The sequence below is a fragment of the Echiichthys vipera genome (genome assembly GCF_963691815.1).
Source record: "Echiichthys vipera genome assembly, chromosome: 12".
Taxonomy (NCBI): domain Eukaryota; kingdom Metazoa; phylum Chordata; class Actinopteri; order Perciformes; family Trachinidae; genus Echiichthys; species Echiichthys vipera.
Window position 1 is genome coordinate 2101240 of NC_139837.1, and position 13584 is coordinate 2114823.

The 13584-nt window shown below is 44.4% G+C and overlaps 1 protein-coding gene across 2 annotated transcripts in view; it reads right to left on the reverse strand.

Annotated features, from left to right (window-relative positions):
* Positions 1 to 10198, reverse strand: part of ccdc88c (coiled-coil domain containing 88C) — a 52071-nt gene extending 41873 nt beyond the window's left edge. For both annotated transcript variants that reach the window (XR_014593421.1, XM_083924284.1), the window contains exons 1-3: positions 9637 to 10198; positions 5528 to 5640; positions 1521 to 1629 (exon numbers count right to left, since the gene is read on the reverse strand). Coding sequence is in view for 1 of the 2 variants with exons in the window: in XM_083924284.1 (XP_083780410.1) it covers positions 1521 to 1629; positions 5528 to 5640; positions 9637 to 9696 (282 nt within the window). In the remaining variant the exon portion in view is untranslated. The remainder of the gene's footprint in view (positions 1 to 1520; positions 1630 to 5527; positions 5641 to 9636) is intronic.
* Positions 10199 to 13584: the final 3386 nt, after the last annotated feature.

Genomic DNA, 13584 nt, shown 5'->3' on the forward strand with positions numbered 1-13584 from the left:
TACAATTAATTTTCTTTTGATCAGTTAATCAGTTACTTTTTGCAGCGCTCGGGTCGAACAGTGCAGACGAAACACCCAGCAACAGTGAGGAAAGAGTAAACAGCTTAGTATTCAGAGCTGCTGATATTAGGTTACTGTGCTTTGTACAAAGAAGAGGGAACAGAAGGGAGGCGACAGACACCCCCTACACACACACACACACGAATACACGCACACGCACACACACACATTTCGTGCTTTGTCACTGGGGAGACTGGGAGGAGTCACTGGCCCAGCCTGTGTGTCTGCAGAGACATCATCTAATTAGGAGAAAGCAAACGTGTGTGTGTTTTGTTTTTGCGGCTAATCCTAAACTCAGCTAAGCGTCGCTCTGCGGCTCATAACTCATTGATCTAAGAGAATACTATGAGGTGTGTTCATGCACGTGGTGGGTTGAGTGAGAGGCCCGAGTGTTTGACTGCAGTTAGAGATTAACCCTCATGGACAGATTAACCCCACACGGCCCAGAATGACCCACTTCACCGAGTCAACACACACACACACACACACACACACACACACACACACACACACACACACACAAACACACACACAGTCATACACTGGGGATCAAAAGTAGAGAACTAAGTATAAATACCTGATTTATTGTTATTTTTATGCTTCAGAATTTGCTATAATACGGCTTTTCCTCTGCTGTAGTAGCATGAACACTAGAACAGTAGCCATTTTGTCAGGAGAGTAGATTTAAACTGTGTTTTCTTCGAGCTATAGGATTCAAACATGAACAGGAAGTGAAGAGGCCACAGCTTTGAATGACTTCAGCAAGTCTGCGCCCACAGGACATCACTAGTTTCTCACTCTGCTCTGCTTTGATCTGCGTCCGTCTCTTCCACAGTTCACTAACTGTAGTGGGTTTTTATAGACATTACTTTGTTTACGAGGATTTTCCAGAGGTTCTAGCATGATAAGAGTCATTCAAAGGTCTTTTTTAACCACTAATGCTGCTGAAAATAACAGCAAACCTCTGCAGCAGCATGAGAAGAGTCCCTACACACACAACAAAGCAGCAATGGGCTCCTTCCACTGTAATGGACTTTACTATGAGAGGAGCTGGTACAGGGGCCAGTAGGTAAGTCTTTAAAACACTCTTTAATAAACTCTGGCTTCACTAACTACGCTGTTGCTGCTTTGTTGTGTGTGTAGGGACTCTTCTCATGCTGCTGCAGAGGTTTGCTGTTATTTTCAGCAGCATTAGTGGTTAAAAAAGACCTTTAAATGCCTTCACCGTGCTGCCCCTAGCTAATCACTGTTAGCAGCATTTAGCGAGTGATAGTGACTCTCCAGGACCCTGGGATGATTTGACTTTAACACTCTGGTACAGAGGGAAAACTCTCTTTTTTGTTGTTCTTTGTATTTCTTTAAACCAATCACAGTCATCACAATCTTGGACCTCTACTAATGTACTAGTGTGTGTGTGTGTGTGTGTGTGTGTGTGTGTGTGTGTGTGTGTGTGTGTGTACCTGGTAGTATGTCCTGATGTGTCTGGTGAGAACGGTCAGGTTGTGAAGGCGCAGTGACACATCATTGTTGACGTTCTTGTTCAGCCTCTGGTGGGTTGGGCTGGGGTCGCTAAGGAGACACACACACACCACAGGAGCACTTTACTTTACTGACGTGACTCGGTTCTACTTAAGAAAAGACACACACACACACACACACACACACACACACACACACACACACACACACACACACACACACACACACACACACACACACACACACACACACACACACACACACACACACACACACACACACACACACACACACACACACACACACACACACACACACACACACACACACACACACACACACACACACACACACACACACACACACACACACACACACCCCATTGTGTTGGAAACAGATTGATGCTCCCATTGCATCATCCTGTGGCAGACTGATTTGCATGTGAAGGGGGGGGGGGGGGGGGGGGGCTGTCTGACTGACCTACTGCCACTGCCATGACGTCGGTTTGATACCTGATGGGAGACGCGATATAAATTCAAGTCCATTTAACATGTTCTAAATAAAGCCGCAGGAGGCAATGTTTGCGATCCAAGCAGATTTGGATGCAGATGGTGGTTCCTACTTAGTCGACATATTATTCACTGTGGTCGTCACGATATGCTGATCTTTCAGAAACATTGGATGACCTTCAGGGAAGACGTGTTTCCCTGAAGGTCAGGCTACCACTAAGCGCGCACTCCCACTGTGCGTCCGTCCCGTGCCCCGTGCTTTAGGGTCCTTGTCCCCCCCTCCAGGCCCGTTTGTACTCACACTACCTGGGCCTCGGAGAATGCTTCTTGCTGCCTATACGTCATCACGCCGTAACACGTCACACGCATTGATGACGTCATGGCGATGCGTGGCTTTGTTTCCAGATCTTTCCGTAGACCTCGGAGTTTTTGTGCGTCTTGTCGACTGTTTTTGAATCTTTTCATCGACCAAATCTGCAGTAAACACTCCACCTCCGCATCACACCAACGTGAACCTTTCACCGCCATTGTTTGAAATGTCCGCGCATGGTCCCTCCTTCTTTTTTCTACGTCCCAACAGGCGCACAGGAAATGACCTCAGAACCGCCGTAGGCCTCGTGCTCGTACACGTGCGCACGCTCGTGTTCGTACATGTGCAAACAAGTTAGTTGTATGGTAAGAAAAGGGAAGAGGACGTAGAAGATACCCACATTACATTAATTACAAACTCCTGCCCCAGCTCAGCATTTATTTTACCTTTATTTTGAAAGGTCAGAGGGAATAACGGATTCACAGAGTGACTGATATAACAGCTGACTGCTTCTCTGACTGACTGATTTACCAACGGTCTCTTAGTGGTGTCCCCGTAATATCCCTCATGGCTCTCCCACCCTGGCCTCTGTACCCCCCCCCCCCCCCCCCCATCCCCCCGTTAGTCTAGCCTACATTCAGCGTGCGGAGAACAATAGAGTGATTATCATTGTTTCTGAAGACAATAACTAACATGTGAACATGTGGTGTGATTGGGGACGGGGGCCGTCTGGATGGTAGGTATGTTTCGTTATTATCATGGGGGACAGTATTAGTGGTCTGAATGATGATGTCTGTCCAATCCAGAAAGCATTAAAGGATAAGCCTGACGACAGGCTCAGGCAGCATCAGCATATTACAGTTCACCACAATATTTAATAATCCTGACAGTTCAATTTCAATACAGTCACGTTCCACTTTCTATTGAACTCATACAGAGAAGCTGTATTAAGGTGCTGACGGTGATCTACTCTCTACGGGTGGAACAGGCAGCGGCCCTAAGAAACACGGTGACCGCCAGTGGACAGGTCAGTAAAAATGAACTACGGCCCCTTTTTGCTAACCTGACTCCTCCAGATGGATCCTCCTGGTCTCAGCAGATCCATCTGAACTCTGGTTTAAAGATCTTTTGGTGAAGGGGTGAAAAATCCTGGTTTCTGATTGGATAAACCATCTGTCTATCACCAACACACGGGCAAAATCGACCAATCAGATCACATTTAGGTCACTTGGAACGCTTTACGGTTAAAGTCTAGTTCGTTTGACCAGTGTGAGTGCAACTGTACCGCGGCCGGCTTTTGTAAAGCACGGATGCACATGTACGGGCATGGGCGCGAGCAATGATGGCGGTCTTTGTAGATGCTCCGGGGCGGCCCGTGGCACAGCGGTTAGAGCAGTCGCCCCATGTAAAGAGGCTGACGGTCGACTCTGACCTGGCGTCCATTGCTGCATGTCTCCCCCTCTCTCTCACACCCCATTTCCTGTCTGTCCTAAATATTAAAAGCTTGACAAACAACCAAAGAAATGACCTTTTTAAAAGATGCACCGAACAGTTTGCTGTGGTGGAGTGATTTCTGCAGATTTGGTCAGATGAAATGTTCAAAAACCGTCGGACAAAACTAAATCTCCGAGGGGTGATGACGTATAAGCAACAAGCACTCGAACCGAGGTCCGGATCATGTCAAGTGATGTGAGTGCAAACGGGCCTGGGCCACAGGGGGAGGGGGGACAATTACCCTTAAGCACGGGGCCCGGTACGGATGGACAGTGTGAGTGCGCCCAGACACCACCCCAGCGGACCTGATCATATTCTATATCTTTTCTTATCAACAAACTCCATCAAAAGATCCAAAACAATAATGAATGCATCCTCAAAGGTGTGTGTGACACATCAAAGAGCCACACGGACGCAGCGGGTGACGTCTTCCTTAATCAGCATTGGATTTGCATAAAAACTGTCGCTTTGGGTATTGACTCAACACACACACACACACACACACACACACACACACACACACACACAGTATAAGAAGTGTCACATTCTGCTGTGTGTAATGTGCATCCGGCTCAGGCCTCCTCTCAGCACGGCTGCTTCACCTTCATGAGTGTGACTCATTGGCTCTTTGATTTCTTGTATCTGGACGTCCGCGTTGTAAACGCGCATAAACTCAGTCTGCTGAGAGCTGTTGCACCACACTCTTACCTGTCGGCAACGGTATGATACCTGCATCACAGGAGCGACTGTTAATGATCTCCTTTTCTACTCTACTTCTTAAAAAAGTGATACAAAATGAGTAAAAACTGATACAAAACCAGTAAAATTTGACATAAATGAGTAAAAACTGATACAAAACAAGTAAAATTTGATATAAGAGTAAAAAATTGATACAAAATTAGTAAAAATTGATACAAAACAAGTAAAGTTTGAAGTAAATGAGTAAAAATTGATACAAAACAAGTAAAATTTGATATAAATGACTAAAATTGATACAAAATTAGTAAAAACTGATACAAAATCAGTAAAATTTGATATAAATTAGTAAGAAATTGATACAAAATAAGTAAAATTTGATACAAAACAAGTAAAGTTTGAAGTAAATGAGTAAAAACTGATACAAAATGACGGAAAATTGTTAAAAAATGATAATAAAAATATGTGCATTATACTACTATATAGAAACAACAGATATGTAAAAATGCAGACATGAAATATGTAGAAATATAAACATTAGAACAGTGTAAATAATAATAATAATAATAATAGTGCAGATCTCAGCAGCACATCTGGCTGTGACGCTTACAACCTGAAACCAGCGAGTCAGGATGTGGTCGCACACACACACACACACACACACACACACACACACACACACACACACACACACACACACACACACACACACACACACACACACACACACACACACACACACACACACACACACACACACACACACACACACACACACACACACACACACACACACACACACACACACACACACACACACACACACACACACACACACACACACACACACACACACACACACACAGGAAACACTGGGTTAACTCACTTACCGTTATACCCGGTCCAGACACACAAGAACACGCATAGCTAACTTTTTTGACTGACTCATCCGACTCTCGCTCCGGGCGCTGTTACCTACATGTGTGTCATGATCTTGTGCAGGAAGACGCCGTTCACCAGCTCCATGAACATGTGGACCCGCTCCTCTGAGCCCTCGTCGTCACATGAGCCCAAAGGACCCAGCGTCCGCACCTGGAGACGGAGAGCAAAGTAAACTTCATCACACCTAGAAATATACATATATATACGTACAACAGTCCCCTTTTTCCCCTTGCTGGCTGACGTCCATCATGTTAAATCAACCGGGTATTTTCCAAAGTTCCAGTGTTTTTAGTGTGAGAATCCCTCCTTAAGCTTCCACGAGCAGCTCTGGAGACAAGGAGGATATTTAAGGTAAAAAGGCTGAAGGTCCTCGAGGCAGCGGCCGCGGGTTCAACTCCGGCCTACAGCCCTTTGATGCATGTCTCATGGGGCGGCAGTAGCTGAGTCCATAGGTGACTTAGCTGGGAACCGTAGGGTCATGGGTTCGAGTCCCTGTGTGGACCATGAATGGAGCGTGGACTGGTGCCAGTTCATCTCCTGGGCATTGCCGAAGTTGCTGTTGAGCAAGGCACTGACCCCACCAACTGCTCGGGGCGACGATCCATTGTCAGTCCCCTCGCTCTGACATCTCTTCTTCTTCTTCTTCTCCACAAACTCTCTTTTGTTCAAACATGCAACATTTTAACCCACTGCGTCAGACGTTTGCCTGAAGAAGACCTTGCTGGTGTAAATGTTGCATAATTACATTATAAGGACTTATTATTATTGTTATTATGAAGTTAATTCCCCCCCACCTCTCTCTCACCCTATTTCCTGTCAGTCCTATGAAATAAAGGTTTGAAAAACTACCATAAAATAAATCTTTAAAAAGAAAAAGATACGGTTTTCAGGCTGCGTGTTGACGGTCGGTCAAAGCGATACTATGGTTGTGCGGTTACAGGAAGACGTGTCTTCATGTGGACGGGCCCTTACAGGGAAGTTAGATTTGTATGGGATCTCTTTGTGGCGAGTATGGACCGCGGGAACAATTACAGTCACCAATAACCCTATAGATGTACTGTGTGAGCATGGGCGCGACTTGAGTCAATGTGAACCTTTAAGCGTGTCTGTAAGAGTTAAACTAGAATTAAAACCCCATGTGCAGCACATTGAATCAACCTTTATTATTATTCAGGGAGGTTTTGCTGACAGTGCGGTTCCCTGCCCGGCACAACCACGGTCTGATCTGCTGCTGCCGCCGGAGCAAACACCGCTCACCCAGAAATACCCTAAAAATCCAGATATCAGGGATCAGATCAGGAGCGTTCTGGTCACAGAGCCCATTTCTCCAAACGTGGAAGTCCAAATAAAGGAAAAGAAAGAGAGAAAGGTCCCAACCGGTGGGTTTTCTGTGGTGTGTTTATGTTCGTGTGTGTCCAACAAAGATGGGAACAGTGTTAAATGACGGGTCGGGTCAACAGGATGAGGTCACAGGGAGGGAGGAAGTACCACACAGTTAAAACCTGCTGAACGCTCCGTGGGTCATCGTCCGGCTGTTCAGTCTGACCCAACACCCTTTCAAAATAAGATGTCCGGGTCCAAGACACAACGTCCGAACGTGTGAACAATCATGATCACCTGTTTGGTCGGTTCGACGTCTTTTTCGTGGAGAAGAACGAGAATAAAGGATAATTACGTTGTTTTTTAAAACCCAGATCTAGTCTTTATGTTTCACAAGTGGTTTGACATAATTTAATAGACTAATACTCCTCATGTATCACAATATTTTTATGATTCTTTAATTATTTATAATATAACAGATTTAAGTTTTGCAAAATATCATGAAAAATATATATGATTCAAAAATAAGCCTTGTGTTTAATGAGGAATATCAGTCTGTATGTTGCACACATAGTTTGATATAATTAAATGAAAAGTTTTAAATGCAGAATAGTTTTTTATTCTGAATAAAGTGCGTTTAAAAAACATGTTTGATTTGAACAGTAGGGAAGAAGGGGTCGGTTCAATCAATCAATATATAATTAAAGGACAAATGCAGGACTGTTGAAGGAGTTTGCAATGTTTTTTGTTGTTGTTGTTTACTTATTTATGTGTTGTTATGTGGGTCTTGATGGAGTCTGTATGTCTGTTTGTGTTTATGTGGATCTAAATGTAAACGCTATGCTTCATCCATCTCTTTTCAGCCGCTGTGCTGTTGTTTGTGGTTTGTTTTGTCTTTTTGCTGTGAAATAAAGATAAATAAATAAATAAAAACCTGATATGCATGTAAAACATTTCATTGAATTATGTCAAACCACATGAGAAACAATAGACTAATAATTATCATAATAGATTTAAATGATGCAAAAAAACATAAGAAATATGGTGACACATGAGGAATATTAGTCTTTATGTTGCACAAGTGGTTTGACATAATTCAAGGAATACTTTTTAAGCTGAATATCAAATAAAAGTTGAATATGTTGAATGTAATGCAGTAGTCTGAACTGTGTCAATAACAGAAACAAGCAGGAGAAAGAACAAGTGATGCACCCGTCAGCTTGATATTCAGAATAAAAAACTATTCTGCATTTAAACCAACTTTATTTAATTATGTCAAACCACTTTTGCAACATAAAGACTGATATTCCTCACGTGTCACAAGGCTGGTTTTTGAATAATATATATTTCTTATGATTTTTTTGCAAAACTTAAATCTATTCTGTTTCCTTTTCTTTTGACCTGGAGATGTCAAACCACTCGTGCAACATAAAGACTAATACTATACTTGTATACTCGTGCAACGTAAGAACTAATAACAAATTAATGTTGACTATCAAACTGACTTAATGCTGATATTATTACAAATAAATAAAATGTTATGCATTTAAACCAACTTCATTGAATGATGTCAAACCACTCGTGCAACATAAAGACTCATATTCCTCATAATAGATTTAAGTTTCGCGAAAAAAATCATAAAAAACAATGAAAAAATCCTTTAAAATATATTATTACAAAACAAGACTTGTGATGTGAGGAATATTAAACATCTATGTTGCACAACTAGTCTGACAAATACAGGTCAAAAGATAAGGAAGCATAGATAGATTAAAGTTTAGCAAAAAATCATAAAAACTGTTGTGACACATGAGGAATATCAGTCTTAATGTTGCACACGTGGTTTGACGTCATTTAATCTGAATATCAAATAAATGTTGAAAATGTCTGAACTGTGTCAGTAAACGGGATAGAGTCAGGGTTGTTTGTCAACAAATGCACACACACACACACACACACACACACACACACACACACACACACACACACACACACACACACACACACACACACACACACACACACACACACACACACACACACACACACACACACACACACACACACACACACACACACAGAAGCAGGAGAAGCAGGAGAAAGTACAGCTGATGCACCAGTCAGTAAAGTATTCTGCATTTAAACCACTTCATTGAATTATGTCAAACGACGTGTGCAACATAAAGGCTTGTTTTTGAACTTAAATCTGTTATAAATAATTTAAAAAAACATAAAAAATACTGTGACACATGAGGAATATTAGTCTTTATGCTGCACACGTGCTTTGACATAATTAAATAAATAGTTTTTAAGCTGAATATCAAATAAATGTTGAAAATGTCTGAACTGTGTCAGTAAATGGGTTAAAAGTGCAAAATAGTGACTGATACTGAAGAGTCACACACACACACACACACACACACACACACACACACACACACACACACACACACACACACACACACACACACACACACACACACACACACACACACACACACACACACACACACACACACACACACAGGAGAAAATACAGCTGACGCACCAGTCAGTAAAGTATTATGCATTTAAACCAACGTTAAGACAAATGTTCCACATGTATTATTTGTTTGTCAACAAATGCACACACACACACACACACACACACACACACACACACACACACACACACACACACACACACACACACACACACACACACACACACACACACACACACACACACACACACACACACACACACACACACACACACACACACACACACACACACACACACACACACACACACACACACAGGAGAAAGTACCGGGGCTCACTCACCCACAGCACCAGCGGGGAGCCCATGAAGGCGCACAGCAGCTCGGACAGAGTCACGTCCATGTTCCGACCCCTTCAGGCTCCGAGTATCGATCACACACCGATCACGAATCCACCGGTCGGTCGGTCGATAACATCCACCCGGCGCAGAACAAAGCCCCCGCGAGGCATCTACCCCCCTGCACGCGCTCACGCTACTATTGTCTCGCGCCGTCCCGTTTCCCTAAACACCAAGTTTAAAATTAAAAACCGTTAAATATGAATAAACACTCCCGGAAACGCTCGCGCTCATCCCCGGAGCTAGTTCCGTTAGTTTAGCGGGTAAATAATAGTTTTAGGTGTTGATCCAAACTTCGCAGGACAGTTGTTCGCGTTGCCAAGGATACACGACTCTGACCGTAAAGCAGCGGCGCGGCCGTTAAATAAGAAAATAACGTTTAAAAAGACGAGAAAAACGTCAAAAACGCGACTGAGGAAGAAAACAACGCGTTAAAAGTAGTTTGGGTTGTTCGCTAACGTTACATCTCTTCTTCTTCTCCTCCTTTTTCTTCTTCTTCTTCTTCTTCGTCCCTCTTTCTCAATCAACCTGCCTGCGTGCGACCGCAGAAGAAGGACGGTTGATTGACAGCGGTAGCGGCCAATCCGCGACCGGAAGAAGCGCCCGCCCCTCGGGATGCAACAGCCAATCACAGTGCAGTACCTTAGCAGCGTTTCTTCTCTGAGTCTGACGTCACAGACGAAAGGACCAGAGCGTTTATAAAGTGAATTAAATTCAATAAAACATGAGAAAATGTTGCTTTTTGCGTGTGAATTAAATATGTATTACATAAAATAAAAGATTAACTTAATACTGAAGACGCTTGTTCTTGTTTCATAGTAATATTTAACACTTTCAAGGGAAAAGTGATGTGATATGTTGATGTAAACACACACGTCCGACCACAGTTTCATTGTGACATTACATTCAAAAAACACATGGTTTAAAGTTTCATCAGCAAGCCCAGCAGGGGTGTGCACAGACCTTCTGAAGGGCAGGGGCCAAAAGGACAAAAAAAAGGGCACATATGGCCTGTTCTCGCTAGGAAGAGGGCACTTTAGCACAAGTTTAGGCACGTAGAGGACACTTTAGCGCACGTTTAGGCACGTAGAGGACACTTTAGCGCACGTTTAGGACACTTCAGCACACGTTTTGGCTTCTAGAGGACACTTTAGCACACGTTTAGGCTCCTAGAGGACACTTTAACACACGTTTAGGCTCCTAGAGGACACTTTAACACACGTTTAGGCTCCTAGAGGAAACTTTAGCACATGTTTTGGCTCCTAAATGGCACTTTCGCAAATGTTTGGGTTCCTAGAGGTCACTTTAGCACACGTTCAGCCCAAACCTGGGCTAAAGTGCCCTCTTCAGTGGGGAGGATGAGCTATATGTGCCCTGTTTCTTTCCTTTTCGCCCCTGCCCTTCAGAAAGCCTGTGCACGCCCCTGCTGCCGGTGACCTCGTGAGGTAAAACATTCAGTAAACATGATCGTCCGGCCCACTCCAAGTTTACTGACCTTTCCAGAGGAATCTAAAGGGAGAGAGGAGTGAGCTGCTGATGCTGATCTCAGTGCAGTCTGACAGCATCACCTGTGGAGGAGTAACAGGGCGGAGCAGACCTGGAGAAATGGGTCTGAGTGATTTGGAAGTCTCTCCTTAAACCCAGAGTTTGCTTTTGATTTGGCGTGAAGTTTCCCAGCCTCGTGTCCAGGACCAGACCAAACATGTGCCCGACGTAAAGGCTGGGAAACAAAAGGGACAGGACTGAAGTGTTTCTGGGGATAAAGCTGTTGAATCTGGAGAAGTGTTCTGTAGCATGAGAGAGGACACTGTTCCACTTTAAAGAGCACACACGCCCCCCTGTGGTTTCTGCCTGTTACTACACCTCCCACCAATAAACCATCAGTTAGTGCACAGGAGTGATCCTGCAGGCAGAGCCTCCGATCCCATAAGATGATAAAACAAATCATGTGTCTGATCTGAGCTCAGCTAAGCAGACTCCACTACCCTCAGTTACTACTCTCAGGCACTTTAGCACACGTTTAGACTCCTAGAGGGCACTTTAGCACATGTTTTGGCTCCTAGGAAACTTTAGCACATGTTTTGGCTCCTAGAGGACACTTTAGCACACGTTTAGACTCCTAGAGGACACTTTAGCACACGTTTAGACTCCTAGAGGGCACTTTAGCACACGTTTAGACTCCTAGAGGGCACTTTAGCACATGTTTTGGCTCCTAGAGAACACTTTAGCACATGTTTTGGCTCCTAGAGGACACTTTAGCACACGTTTAGGCTCCTAGAGGGCACTTTAGCACATGTTTATGCTCCTAGAGGGCACCTTAGCACATGTTTTGGCTCCTAGAGGACACTTTATTACACCTTCAGCCCAAACCTGTGCTAAAGTGCCCTCCTAAGTGGCAAGGACGCCCTATATGTGCTCTTTTTCTTTCCTTTTCGCCCCCGCCCTTCTAAAAGTCTAAAAAAACTGTTTGTGTCTCTCAGTTTAAACTATCTTTTGGAACTATGACTCGTGCGGAAAATCGAAATAAAGCGCTTTGTTGTTGTCTTCAAACGTGTCAAATTAAGAAACGGAAGCTAATGTCAGTAATCAACTGGGGAAGTTTCACAGTGACATCTTTTAGTTCTTTATTTTCCCCATTCACTCGTAGTGTTGAAACTAAATGGTGCGTCCAGTTTTTGTGTCAGTATTGAAAGTTTAGGACACGCAAGTGCTGCTGCATTTCTACTTAATAAAGCGGGAGATAGACGACGTCCAGCACATGCGACATACTGTACCTGCCACGCACAGCCTGTGGTGGCCTGAGACATGGAGAACAAGTAGTTGGACCATGGGCCTGTGAATTAAAAGTTATAAAATATATAAATAAAAAGCCGGTCCGTGACCTTCAGCACTCACTGGGATGAGGATCAGCACCTCACCTCCTCTTGGCCGGAGAATCGGAGCTGCAGTCGCTCTACCGCACCGTTGTGATGAAAAGAGAGCTGAGGAAGGCAAAGCTCTGGATCTACCGCTCAGTCCTGGTTCCTACCCTCACCTGTGGTCATGAAAGCTGGGTCAGGACCCAAAGAACCAGGTCCAGGTCCAGGTCCAAGCGTCTGAAATGTGTTTCCTCAGGAGGGGGGCTGGAGTCTCCCTTAGAGAGAGGGGGAGAAGTTCAGCATCCGTGAGGAACTCGGAGTAGAGTCGCTGCTCCTTTGCGTTGAAAGGAGCCAGTTGAGGTGGTTCAGGATCATCTGGTAAGGATGAACCCTGGGCGCCTCCCTAGGGAGGTGTTCCAGGCACGTCCAGCTGGGAGGAGGCCTCGGGGAAGACCCAGGACCAGGACCAGGACCAGGCTGGGACTGGTCCAACTAACTATTGTTAGATTGTTGAATGAAGGGATGAAAGGGCGGCATTGTAAATTGGAGATAAGTGGTGTCTCAGACCTCCTCCTCTGGTTAGCGATGGTTTCTCTACTTTTGCATAGATGCTTCTTTTACTCCTCTTTCAAACCATCTGTCCTCTCTGTCCAGGATGTGGACATTGTTGTCATCAAAGGAGTGGGCTTTCTCCTTGAGGTGTAAGTGGACCGCAGAGTCCAGGCCTGAGGAGTTAGCTCTCCTGAGTCCACACCAGACATTTGGACCAGTCCCAGCCTGGCCCTGGTCCAGTCCCAGCCTGGTCCTGGTCCTGGTCCTGGTCCTGGTCAGATGTGTACATGACCTGATGAAGCCTCTTGGATGAGAGGTGAAACGTCTTCCTGACAAAGAACCAAGTCCAGTTGCTTTGGACTTTGAGTCTTTGGCTCAAACAGAAACACAAAGTCCGTCGTTTTCTATCAATCATCTATTTATTTATTCATTCATTGTGAAGAATCATACAAAAGCAGATTTACTCAGGAAGAAGTGACGTCT